Genomic DNA, 13,575 nt, shown 5'->3' with positions numbered 1-13,575 from the left:
TAGATAAAAGCATGTTGACAAATCATCTCCAAATGTTGTAAATACAATACTTCGTACTAACTTTTTTTTGTTTATGTCTATTGATTCAAGAGAAAGAAATTAAAAAAAAAAAGAGTTACACTATGGATTGATGTTGCGAAGAACTTTAGTTCCATTGTGTTGCAACAATTAGTCCCGCCAACATTTGTGGTTATCGCAAGCCTCAAGGTTAAACAATTTACATATCAACGACTCTACACTTTCTAATTGGATAAATATTGGTTTCAAATTAACACAGATACATTTGAAAATTAGTTGGGGAAAGCATGGTCTAATGTTCTTTTTCATTTTATGCGTTCCAAGCTCCAACTATGTGTTTAATATAAGACAATTTTGCTCATTTGTCTTGATTTGATTAAATTATTGAATTTCGTAGATTGAACTAAGTTCATTTTGAATTTCCAATTCAAAACTACTACATTGTAAAACTGTTCTGCAAAGAAATTGTGCGTTGTTCATATGCATTCTTCATTGTTTACGCTTTCAATTTAAGAGAATGCCATATATTGTCAACGGTAACCAACGATATCTTTTCAGATAATCATGGGAGTATGCCCATGACGTGTTATTAGGGTAGTTCAAGTGCAATAATTTTGTGACAGATATTCGTTTGAAACATTGATATTTTTGGGTTCTTTGACTGCCTTCACATGTCTCTTCCATTTAAATACTCGATTGGGAGCTTACTATATTTGTAACCTTATCTTAATGCCCTGTTTCAAATCCTGCTTAAATATTGAAGAATGACTATTTTGGCAGGGTTGTATTGGACATAAGCTATTCTTAAAGTAGCTGTAGCACCTTAGAATTTTAGAGTTGATCCGATTGGAGGCCGTTTGCAGATAATGATTCTCAATTTCTCGAGTACACCAGTAAAGGTGTACCAAATGATGATTCTCAATTATCTTCATTTCTCATTGACATTTGTTTTTCCTTGATAACATAGTTGGCAGTTCTTTTAGCCTGTTATTATATAATTACTGTTAACAATGACTTAGAGAGAGAGAGAGAGAGAGAGAGAGGGATGGATATACCAAATGATGCATGTTCAAGGAGTAGTCGAACAACATTATTGGAATTGTATAACAATACTTGCCATAATTTTGGTAAGGAATCAGTTGACAGTGTGGGTTTCGTGGATTTGGATTTGGCATTCTCTGATATTAACCAAGGAGTGGAAATTTTGATTGGTTTCATTGGTAATTTGGGTATGTTGTTTGCATTCAACATTCTATAATTATGAGAGAAACCGAGATCATCGTATTATATATTTTATCAGCATTCAGCATTTATAATTGTGAACTATCTTTGTGGGTTTATCAATTTATTTTTATGGTTTTCAGTTTCCTAAATGAAGTTTGACATGTATGGAATTTGACAATTTATCTTCATTTGCATTCTTGCATTTGAATTTGCAAGTCAGTTTGTGCTAAATGCTATTTAATAATTTAGAGAAAACGTTTCAATTGTTTCAATTGATTGTCATGCAACGCAGTTGGAAACTTGATGATTTAGAATCAGCTTATCAATCTTCCATACAATTTCTAATCCCGCAGCAACGTGCGGGCAACAATTTCTAGTAAGAAACTAATGATCCAGAGACGACCGGATCACGAGTTTCCCTAGCATACACATTAAAATTAATACACACTACGATACATACACATTAATGCATCTTATTTTTTATTCAATGCTAGAATCGGGTATTATACTTTATATGTCAATTGGTGCCAAATATGCTTTACCTCACAGTTTATCACATTGATTGGTTTCTGTTACAATTACATTGAAAGGAATAGAGTTCAATTGCTTGGCATCACTTGCTTGCTGATCATCTCACAAGTGTTCATACCTATGGCAGAGTAAACTGCAATATCTTGATTACAACTTTCAATTTCTCTATAATTGTGATTTCATTGTATGCAATCACCGTAATCTTAGCAGTCAAAAATATGGAAACATAAATTTTTTCATATAATAATGTTCTCATATGGACTTGAGAAACAACATACCGCGGGCCGGGAAGGTGCAGTGAAAGAGAGGAAAAGAGAAAAGAAACAAACACAAAGGACAAAGACTATCCATTAGATTATAACAATGACTATTCAATTATCAATAATGCATTATTTTGGAGTAAAATGTGAAAGCATCTGAGAAGTAGCATAACAACTACCACAATAAACAAAAGTGATTGGAGAAAAGACCCAAATGTGAAAGGATAATTACAAACAGTTATTCAAGATCAGTGGTAAATAATTAAGTAATTTACAAGATTTAACTTAGGACCAAGATCTATTAGATTGTCGTATAAACTATTAAGTGGTGCTCTAATATAATTCTTAAGAATTTCACGGAAACAAATAGGGATGGATCTTTTTTTTTTTTTTTTTTTTTTTTTTTTTTTTTAAATACGACGGTACAAAGAAACATTATTGATAACGAACAAAAAAATTACGTATGGAGGTGGAGCATATAATAGACCAAAACTGACCATTTTTAGGCTCCACTGCTAAAAACTATTGCAAAATTGAGTCAATGACGACCAGATCACGCATTTCTCTAGCCGAATTTATTATTTATTTTTCTTATTTTGAATTTCTAGATGCATTTCCTTATAACCTTTTTAAAGTCTCTCCAAAATAAAGAAGAAACTAATGAAAAGCAAAAGATAAAAGTTATAAAGTATCAGAAATGGGTGGACCAAAATTTGCTCCGCATGGGCGAGTGGTGCAATGCCCGAGAAGAAAGCAGTAACAAGTGGGTCCCAACAGTACCATTGGGGCACAATCACAAGGGGTAAGGTAACGGGATGCTCATCAGGGGTCTACTAAAATAGGAAATTGATCCTCTTCGGATTTTTTTTTTTTTTTTTAAACCATCAAGTTTGGAGATCTGAACTATTAAAATTTGATCCAATGGCTAAAGTTATTATAACTTTAAAATGGATCTCTGTTTGTAGCAGTTGGATCAGATTTCAATAGTCCAAATCTCCGAACTTACAGGATTAGGTGGAAGGGACCCGAAGAGGATCATTTTCCACATAAATAGGTCTCTTGATGTTGGAGCTGTTCAATTACCTTTGGTGAGACCAGTTGAACCATCACTTTTAAGTTAGTGGCCCTTTACTACAGTGGCAGAAAAGTGTTGAGTCTTTGTATGATAGGCAAACCAGGCAGAAAAGTGGCCCTTTACCACTTTAACATTTGACAAAAATAAAAATTTTGGCGGGATCAGTGCCCATGTGACACAGACGGATGAGGATTTTTCCCTTCCTAATCTCTCCCCTCCCATTCCCTCCTATTTGAATGGTTACCATTTATAGGGGTGCAACTCGAGTGGGTTGGACGGGTTGGAAGGTCAACCTAACTTTTACAATTCAAGATCGGGTTCGGATTGGGTTTCATTCAAGTTGATTTGGGCTCGGGTTTAATTGGGTTAGGGTTTACTTGGGTTGAGTTTGGGATGCTCACTTTTTCAAGTTTAATCTTGTAACAACTTAGTATCCAAGAATTTTAAAAAAAATTAAGCTAAGTAGCATCAAAGCTAGCTAACTCTAATTTCATAAGTCAATCTACCATAAAGCTTTAGGATTTAAAGACTACAAATATGGGTTAACTAATCAAAGTATTTTATTCCCTAAAAGCTGAAGTAAATTATAAAGGGTCATTTCTTAAAAAATTATTAGAAAGGGAGTTGGTTTTTTTGACTTGGCACACTTGGGTGTAGTATGAACATTAATTGATATGGGTTACAATCTGGTTGGATTGAGTTTGGTTAATCATATTAGGTTGGGTTGGGGATGGACAAACAAATGATCAACCCAACTCAACCCAATCAATGAACGGGTTGAAATTGGGTTGGGTTCGAAAGGGTTATAACTAAAAAAAAAAAAACCTGCTTGGTTGGGTTTAAAGTCAGGTTGCATCCTAACGGTTTAGCCACATTAACATCTTATATTGATTTTTTTTATAGAGACAATATGTGAGAGGAATGGATGGAAGGAGATGATAATAGGAGATGAGAGAATCCTACTCCGACACAGACACACCATGAGGCGGTGCAAACCAGGCCATTTGGCAACCGACTTCTTCAATCCTTTGGGCCCCAACACAATTAGGCCCAGCCGGGTTTAGTTGTATATACTAGAGAGTTAACGTGGTTATTTCTTTGCAAATACAATACTGACCGTATTGCAAGAAGTTCAATACATTTGTCATTGTCATTAGGCAGCAACATGCCAACAGGTTACATCTACTATGATATCTTAATACTGAGTGGCCCTAATAAACCTATATTGGTGGTTTATATTCTTGGTAGCGTACAACAAATTCTTTGCATAAAATGGAAATATCATACTTCTCTTTTCTTATATTGAGATAAGTAGTGTTGTCATATGGAAGACAATGAAACTAACGGATTTATTGTTCTATGCAAAATACGACATGTACAATGAAACTAACGGATTTATTGTTCCATGCAAAATACGAGATGTACATACCATGCCACAGAAAAAAGTAAACTTCAAGTTGCAGACAGTTTGACTTGAAGGGCTTCAGCTGGAGCTAAGTAGGATTACAGTGGGTGAATCAAAAGGACAAAGACACTGCAATTTTCAGCTTATACCAAAGGATAGACAAAGCACGATAGCATGCTGTGAACAAATTGTTCAATTGAGCTGAAAGGAAAAGTTGCAGGACAAAGATATTCACCTATTAATTTAGATTAAATAACCATATATCTTCACATCATCACCAGAAGAGTTATTAAAGGAATGAACCATGAAAAGTCATAGGCATTCTATCAACAACATAAAGTTACCAAGTTCACAACTCTGATCAAATCCGTTAAGAAAATCTACCAAATCAAAAGTTCATACAACGAAATCTGACTTCAAGCCCAATTCTTTATTTTGAAAATTGAATGCATATGAGTTTTCTAAGAAATTCAAATTTTGGTTTTGTTTTAATCAGTAGATTCATGCCAAGCTTGCAAAATTACCTGGGCTACAAATTCTTGTTCTACACCTGTGCCCACAGCAGCTTCTTGCTCTGCTGTAGCTTTCCATCTTGCAATTTCTTCTTCAGCAGAGCAATTGTACATGGTCAGCACCTTACTTCAGTTGACTAAAACAAAAACAAAATATGGTAGAAACTGATATAATTATTGTGGCCAGGTAATTTTACAAATTGACATAATTATTGCAAATTGAAAATACAGGTTGGTGGCAGCAATTACCAATGTAGTTATTGTGGCAACAGCTAGAAAATATGAATGAAACTGATTCTCGGTGATCTGCAAGTATGGACTTGGCATGCCAACACATGAAGAACTTACGTGTATTGGGGATGCCAGGGTGATCGGTGTCCTAAACTCAATAACGCGACATCCATGTGGAAATTAAAAATTAAAAACACAACGCAACACATTATAAGTTTTGTGCACCGCTACATTAACATCCAGTTGCATGTAACTTTCTCTTCACTAGCACAGTTAACCATTGTCATCAAAATTCAGAAAGCACTCTTCATTATCATGGTATTGACATGTGTATTTTCAGCTCAGGGAGTTCATCATGGTGTTGAAAGTTGTACCTGTTTCCAAAGATGTGAAATCAGGCGCATGTAAGTTACACTTGGTGAAAGCTCTTGTATCAATTGCAGTTTCCTGCAAGCTTCCAATTTGAGATTTGTTATTCATTTGTGCAAGAAGGCTCTCAAAATTGTTTCTGTATAGTAATTATTTTCTCCAGAAGAATTTATGAGCAAGACAGTCCTCTACTCCAAGAAATTCAAGACACATCAAGGAAGCAGAGCACAACAAGAGAACAGAGAACATTGTGAAAACAGTGCCCACATTTCTCTATATCCGCTGCGTTAAACATCTGAAGCGTGTCCAAAAGTAAAACAGGGATTGGGAGTATGTATATTACGTATAACAATTTACAAGTTAAAAGAATAGAATAGGATCCCTGTGCTCAACCATTTCTACTCCAGCATCCCACAAGGATTCTAAATTCTCCAAGTTCACAGCCAACTTAGAAAGGTTTGAGCACCCACAGAGATTGAGATCTCTCAGGCATCCCAAATTACAGATATTGTCTGGAAGATGAACAAGGTTTTTGCAGTTTCTCAGATTTAATAACACCAGCCATTGAAGATGTTCAATTGACAGGGAAAGTTCTTTGATAGATGTTCCATCCAAGTGAAGCTCTCTTAATCCTTCCATAATTTCTAAGGGACTAGAGTCGACAGATGCTGCTTGGCAGAATCTTGAGATTTGTGCATCCTGAAATTTCTGAATACTTCTGGAAACTTCTCAAGATTTAAGCACCCAGAAACATCAACGTATTGAAGAGATTTCATGTGAGAAATGCTGCTTGGAAGACTCTCAAGTTCTCTGCAATCATTCAGCTTCAAAGTAACAAGACTGGTGAGATTTAAAATAGAGGCAGGCAACACCTTAATTGCAGTGCCATCCAAATAAAGGAAAGACAGCTTCTTCAAAACCTCTGAAATTCCTGGAAACTTCTCAAGCTTTGAGCATCCAGAAACATCAAGGTATTCAAGAGATTTCATGTGAGAAATGATGCTTGGAAGACTCTCAAGTTCTCTGCAATCATTCAGATTCAAAGTATCAAGACTGATGAGATTTAAAATAGAAGCAGGCAGCTCCTTAATTGCAGTGCCACCCAAATAAAGCCCAGATAGCTTCTTCATAACCTCTGAAATTTCTGGAAACTTCTCAAGCTTTGAGCATCCAGAAACATCAAGGTATTCAAGAGATTTCATGTGAGAAATGCTGCTTGGAAGACTCTCAAGTTCTCTGCAATCATTCAGCTTCAAAGTAACAAGACTGGTGAGATTTAAAATAGAGGCAGGCAACTCCTTAATTGCAGTGCCACCCAAATAAAGCCCAAATATCTTCTTCATAACCTCTGAAATTTCTGGAAACTTCTCAAGCTTTGAGCATCCAAAAACATAAAGGTATTTAAGAGATTTCATGTGAGAAATGCTGCTTAGAAGACTCTCAAGTTCTCTGCAATCATTTAGCTTCAAAATAACAAGACTGGTGAGATTTAAAATAGAAGCAGGCAGCTCCTTAATTGCAGTGCCATCCAAACAAAGCTCAGACAGCTTCTTCATAACCTCTGAAACTTCTCAAGCTTTGAGCATCCAGAAACATCAAGGTCTTCAAGAGATTTCATGTAAGAAATGTTGCTTGGAAGACTCTCAAGTTCTCTGCAATCATTCAGCTTCAAAGTAACAAGACTGGTGAGATTTAAAATAGAGGCAGGCAACTCCTTAATTGCAGTGCCACCCAAATAAAGCCCAGATAGCATCTTCATAACCTCTGAAATTTCTGGAAACTTCTCAAGCTTTGAGCATCCAGAAACAACAAGGTATTCAAGAGATTTCATGTGAGAAATGTTGCTTGGAAGACTCTCAAGTTCTCTGCAATCATTCAGCTTCAAAGTAACAAGACTGGTGAGATTTAAAATAGAGACAGGCAGCTCCGTAATTGCAGTGCCATCCAAATAAAGCTTAGATAGCTTCTTCATAACCTCTGAAATTTCTGGAAACTTCTCAAGCTTTGGGCATCCAGAAACATTAAGGTATTCAAGAGATTTCATGTGAGAAATGTTGCTTGGAAGACTCTCAAGTTCTCTGCAATCATTCAGCTTCAAAGTAACAAGACTGGTGAGATTTAAAATAGAGGCAGGCAGCTCCTTAATTGCAGTGCCATCCAAATAAAGCCCAGATAGCTTCTTCATAACCTTTGAAATTTCTGGAAACTTCTCAAGCTTTGAGCATCCAGAAACATCAAGGTATTCAAGAGATTTCATGTGAGAAATGTTGCTTGGAAGACTCTCAAGTTCTCTACAATCATTCAGCTTCAAAGTAACAAGACTGGTGAGATTTAAAATAGAGGCAGGCAACTCCTTAATTGCAGTGCCACCCAAATAAAGCCAAGATGGCTTCTTCATAACCTCTGAAATTTCTGGAAACTTCTCAAGCTTTGAGCATCCAGAAACAACAAGGTATTCAAGAGATTTCATGTGAGAAATGTTGCTTGGAAGACTCTCAAGTTCTCTGCAATCATTCAGCTTCAAAGTAACAAGACTGGTGAGATTTAAAATAGAGGCAGGCAGCTCCTTAATTGCAGTGCCATCCAAATAAAGCCCAGATAGCTTCTTCATAACCTTTGAAATTTCTGGAAACTTCTCAAGCTTTGAGCATCCAGAAACATCAAGGTATTCAAGAGATTTCATGTGAGAAATGTTGCTTGGAAGACTCTCAAGTTCTCTGCAATCATTCAGCTTCAAAGTAACAAGACTGGTGAGATTTAAAATAGAGGCAGGCAACTCCGTAATTGCAGTGCCATCCAAATAAAGCTTAGATAGCTTCTTCATAACCTCTGAAATTTCTGGAAACTTCTCAAGCTTTGGGCATCCAGAAACATTAAGGTATTCAAGAGATTTCATGTGAGAAATGTTGCTTGGAAGACTCTCAAGTTCTCTGCAATCATTCAGCTTCAAAGTAACAAGACTGGTGAGATTTAAAATAGAGGCAGGCAGCTCCTTAATTGCAGTGCCATCCAAATAAAGCCCAGATAGCTTCTTCATAACCTTTGAAATTTCTGGAAACTTCTCAAGCTTTGAGCATCCAGAAACATCAAGGTATTCAAGAGATTTCATGTGAGAAATGTTGCTTGGAAGACTCTCAAGTTCTCTGCAATCATTCAGCTTCAAAGTAACAAGACTGGTGAGATTTAAAATAGAGGCAGGCAGCTCCGTAATTGCAGTGCCATCCAAATAAAGCTTAGATAGCTTCTTCATAACCTCTGAAATTTCTAGAAACTTCTCAAGCTTTGGGCATCCAGAAACATTAAGGTATTCAAGAGATTTCATGTGAGAAATGTTGCTTGGAAGACTCTCAAGTTCTCTGCAATCATTCAGCTTCAAAGTAACAAGACTGGTGAGATTTAAAATAGAGGCAGGCAGCTCCTTAATTGCAGTGCCATCCAAATAAAGCCCAGATAGCTTCTTCATAACCTTTGAAATTTCTGGAAACTTCTCAAGCTTTGAGCATCCAGAAACATCAAGGTATTCAAGAGATTTCATGTGAGAAATGTTGCTTGGAAGACTCTCAAGTTCTCTGCAATCATTCAGCTTCAAAGTAACAAGACTGGTGAGATTTAAAATAGAGGCAGGCAGCTCCGTAATTGCAGTGCCATCCAAATAAAGCTTAGATAGCTTCTTCATAACCTCTGAAATTTCTGGAAACTTCTCAAGCTTTGGGCATCCAGAAACATTAAGGTATTCAAGAGATTTCATGTGAGAAATGTTGCTTGGAAGACTCTCAAGTTCTCTGCAATCATTCAGCTTCAAAGTAACAAGACTGGTGAGATTTAAAATAGAGGCAGGCAGCTCCTTAATTGCAGTGCCATCCAAATAAAGCCCAGATAGCTTCTTCATAACCTTTGAAATTTCTGGAAACTTCTCAAGCTTTGAGCATCCAGAAACATCAAGGTATTCAAGAGATTTCATGTGAGAAATGTTGCTTGGAAGACTCTCAAGTACTCTGCAATCATTCAGCTTCAAAGTAACAAGACTGGTGAGATTTAAAATAGAGGCAGGCAGCTCCGTAATTGCAGTGTCATCCAAATAAAGCTTAGATAGCTTCTTCATAACCTCTGAAATTTCTGGAAACTTCTCAAGCTTTGGGCATCCAGAAACATTAAGGTATTCAAGAGATTTCATGTGAGAAATGTTGCTTGGAAGACTCTCAAGTTCTCTGCAATCATTCAGCTTCAAAGTAACAAGACTGGTGAGATTTAAAATAGAGGCAGGCAGCTCCTTAATTGCAGTGCCATCCAAATAAAGCCCAGATAGCTTCTTCATAACCTTTGAAATTTCTGGAAACTTCTCAAGCTTTGAGCATCCAGAAACATCAAGGTATTCAAGAGATTTCATGTGAGAAATGTTGCTTGGAAGACTCTCAAGTTCTCTGCAATCATTCAGCTTCAAAGTAACAAGACTGGTGAGATTTAAAATAGAGGCAGGCAGCTCCGTAATTGCAGTGTCATCCAAATAAAGCTTAGATAGCTTCTTCATAACCTCTGAAATTTCTGGAAACTTCTCAAGCTTTGGGCATCCAGAAACATTAAGGTATTCAAGAGATTTCATGTGAGAAATGTTGCTTGGAAGACTCTCAAGTTCTCTGCAATCATTCAGCTTCAAAGTAACAAGACTGGTGAGATTTAAAATAGAGGCAGGCAGCTCCTTAATTGCAGTGCCATCCAAATAAAGCCCAGATACCTTCTTCATAACCTTTGAAATTTCTGGAAACTTCTCAAGCTTTGAGCATCCAGAAACATCAAGGTATTCAAGAGATTTCATGTGAGAAATGTTGCTTGGAAGACTCTCAAGTTCTCTGCAATCATTCAGCTTCAAAGTAACAAGACTGGTGAGATTTAAAATAGAGGCAGGCAGCTCCGTAATTGCAGTGCCATCCAAATAAAGCTTAGATAGCTTCTTCATAACCTCTGAAATTTCTGGAAACTTCTCAAGCTTTGGGCATCCAGAAACATTAAGGTATTCAAGAGATTTCATGTGAGAAATGTTGCTTGGAAGACTCTCAAGTTCTCTGCAATCATTCAGCTTCAAAGTAACAAGACTGGTGAGATTTAAAATAGAGGCAGGCAGCTCCTTAATTGCAGTGCCATCCAAATAAAGCTTAGATAGCTTCTTCATAACCTTTGAAATTTCTGGAAACTTCTCAAGCTTTGAGCATCCAGAAACATCAAGGTATTCAAGAGATTTCATGTGAGAAATGTTGCTTGGAAGACTCTCAAGTTCTCTGCAATCATTCAGCTTCAAAGTAACAAGACTGGTGAGATTTAAAATAGAGGCAGGCAGCTCCGTAATTGCAGTGCCATCCAAATAAAGCTTAGATAGCTTCTTCATAACCTCTGAAATTTCTGGAAACTTCTCAAGCTTTGGGCATCCAGAAACATTAAGGTATTCAAGAGATGTCATGTGAGAAATGTTGCTTGGAAGACTCTCAAGTTCTCTGCAATCATGCAGCTTCAAAGTAACAAGACTGGTGAGATTTAAAACAGAGGCAGGCAGCTCCTTAATTGCAGTGCCATCCAAATAAAGCCTAGATAGCTTCTTCATAACCTTTGAAATTTCTGGAAACTTCTCAAGCTTTGAGCATCCAGAAACATCAAGGTATTCAAGAGATTTCATGTGAGAAATGTTGCTTGGAAGACTCTCAAGTTCTCTGCAATCATTCAGCTTCAAATGAACAAGACTGGTGAGATTTAAAATAGAGGCAGGCAGCTCCTTAATTGCAGTGTCATCCAAATAAAGCTTAGATAGCTTCTTCATAACCTCTGAAATTTCTGGAAACTTCTCAAGCTTTGGGCATCCAGAAACATTAAGGTATTCAAGAGATTTCATATGAGAAATGCTGATTGGAAGACTCTTAAATTTTTTGCAACCTTGTAGATTCAAGGTAACAAGCCCCGTAAGATTACTAATTGATGAGGGCAGTTCTTTAATTTTAGTATGATATAAATAAAGCACTGGTAGATCCTGCATAACATCTGAAACTTCGGGAAACTTATCGAGGTTTATGCAGCAAGAAAGTTTAAGGGTTCTAAGAGATTTCATACAAATCTTGCTTGGAAAAATCTTAAGATTTATGCAATATTCGAAATCCAAAAGAACCAGGTTTTTGAGAGATGAAATGGATGGGTGAACCTCAAATAAACTTTTACAACTTCCAAAAACTACTTTCTCAAGATTTTTTGCCTCCGTGAAGTCAGGAGTTTTCTTCAGGTGAGGAGAACTTGTTAAGTTGATGATTTTCAAATTTTCCAGAGGCTGGTATAACACATCAAGGAAAACAAGTTATATGGTAAGGCATCTAAGAATTAAACCATTTAAAAGAAACATACGCAAGTGAAGTTTTTACCTTGGCTCCTTCCCAAAGATGTTCAACGAGACTATTTTGCATGTCAAGCTCAACAAGATTCTTCGCAATAAAATTGGACGGTAAAGACTTTAGGGGGAAATGCTTCCATACGAGACTTCTTAACTCATGCAGAACAAACTTTAAATTCTCACATGAATATCCATTGTCGCCGTGGATTTTGAGCAATCTTAATTTCGTCATTTTAGCAAAAGCTTCGGGACTGAAGTATACCACTTCTGGTTTTGAGAATGAAAGGTCAAGGATTATGCTTTCAACAGCTTCCGTAGCCTGGATAACAAATAGTTCAAATTATGTGACTGTAGATATCCTGAATCTTATTTAACATTATAAAGTTAATGCATGTTTCTATGAATTGTATTTTGATCAAGTTAAAGCTGTTTACTCTAAAGATTTACATATGAAAAAGAAGGTCATGAACATATCGCACCGTATTTTGAGTTAGCACGTGATGAACATCTTCATAATTCCACAACCTACTGCGTTTCCCAGGCTCTTTAATAGATTCTTGGCGGACGATTTCACGACCCATTTCCTCTAGTAAATCATGCATCTCCAGTGTTTCCCGTGAGACAGTTATAAGAGCTCGATCAATTAGAACTCTTAGCCCTGTATGGGGATAAAAGCCACAACTGTCCAGAACCTTTGTTACGTTGTCTTTTTCCGCTCCTTTAAAGAAACATGCAATATCCAGAAATATGTCCTTCTCAGAATCATCTAGTCCATCGAAGCTTGTTCTTAACACATCATGAATTCCCCTTTGCGGGATTTTCTTTAATTTCTCTAGCACCTCCTCCCACTCCTGCACAGATTTGTTATAAAGAAATGCCCCCAAGACTTTAAGTGCTAAAGGGAGACCTTGAGCATATCGTACAGCACGGCTTGAGAGAGGGTCATAGTCTCTTTTGGGTTGCTTTGTTCTAAAGGCATACTGGCTAAAGAGTTCCAAAGCTCCATCACCACTTAGAACCTTGGGGCTGTAGATCGCATCAGCTCGACTTAGTACCAGCTTATCTCTAGTGGTGATAATGATTCTACTCCCACCACCAAATGAATGTTGCTTTCCAAGTAAGGTTTCAATTTGAAATAAGTCGTCAACATCATCAAGAACAATCAAAACATTTTTCATCTGTAGCCTTTTCAAAATCATTCTGTAACCTCGATCCAATGTGCCTAAACTCTGCACCTTTTCATTCAAGATTCTAGATAGAAGTTTTTCCTGCATATGTACGGCACCACAAGCGGAGAACTCTTCCTTGACATTGTCAAGAAAGCAACAAGATTCAAATTGACAAGCAATTTTCTCATAAACAGCTCTAGCTATGGTTGTTTTGCCTATACCACCCATACCCCATATTCCAACAACACGAACGTCGTCCATTTCAGGAGCAGGATGTAATAGCAAGTCCATTTCATGCATGTGGGAATCCATTTCAACCAAGTCATCGTCTTTACTCGATGAGATGCGGATCAATTTCTGAAAAATATCTTCTACAATTTCCTCAATGAGCTTGGCATCATCCCTGTGGAATAAGAA

At 36.9% G+C, this 13,575-nt stretch overlaps 1 protein-coding gene across 2 annotated transcripts in view; it reads right to left on the bottom strand.

The window, feature by feature from the left end:
- LOC137708690 (uncharacterized) overlaps positions 1–13,575 on the bottom strand; it is a 40,126-nt gene that overhangs the window by 25,716 nt on the left and 835 nt on the right. Inside the window, exons 2-5 of one of the 2 annotated variants that reach the window (XM_088689765.1) lie at positions 12,469–13,561; positions 12,021–12,308; positions 7,388–11,929; positions 5,794–7,184 (exon numbers count right to left, since the gene is read on the bottom strand). In XM_088689765.1, the coding sequence (XP_088545891.1) occupies positions 6,270–7,184; positions 7,388–11,929; positions 12,021–12,308; positions 12,469–13,561 (6,838 nt within the window). In that variant the 3' untranslated portion in view covers positions 5,794–6,269. Of the gene's footprint in view, positions 1–5,793; positions 7,185–7,387; positions 11,930–12,020; positions 12,309–12,468; positions 13,562–13,575 lie in introns of those variants that run through there. The other variant, XM_088689766.1, reaches the window with a different exon arrangement.

Source organism: Pyrus communis, chromosome 17 (assembly GCF_041283825.1).
Source record: "Pyrus communis isolate YQ-2024b chromosome 17, ASM4128382v1, whole genome shotgun sequence".
Lineage (NCBI taxonomy): Eukaryota > Viridiplantae > Streptophyta > Magnoliopsida > Rosales > Rosaceae > Pyrus > Pyrus communis.
This window is presented reverse-complemented; position numbering and strand designations above follow the sequence as displayed.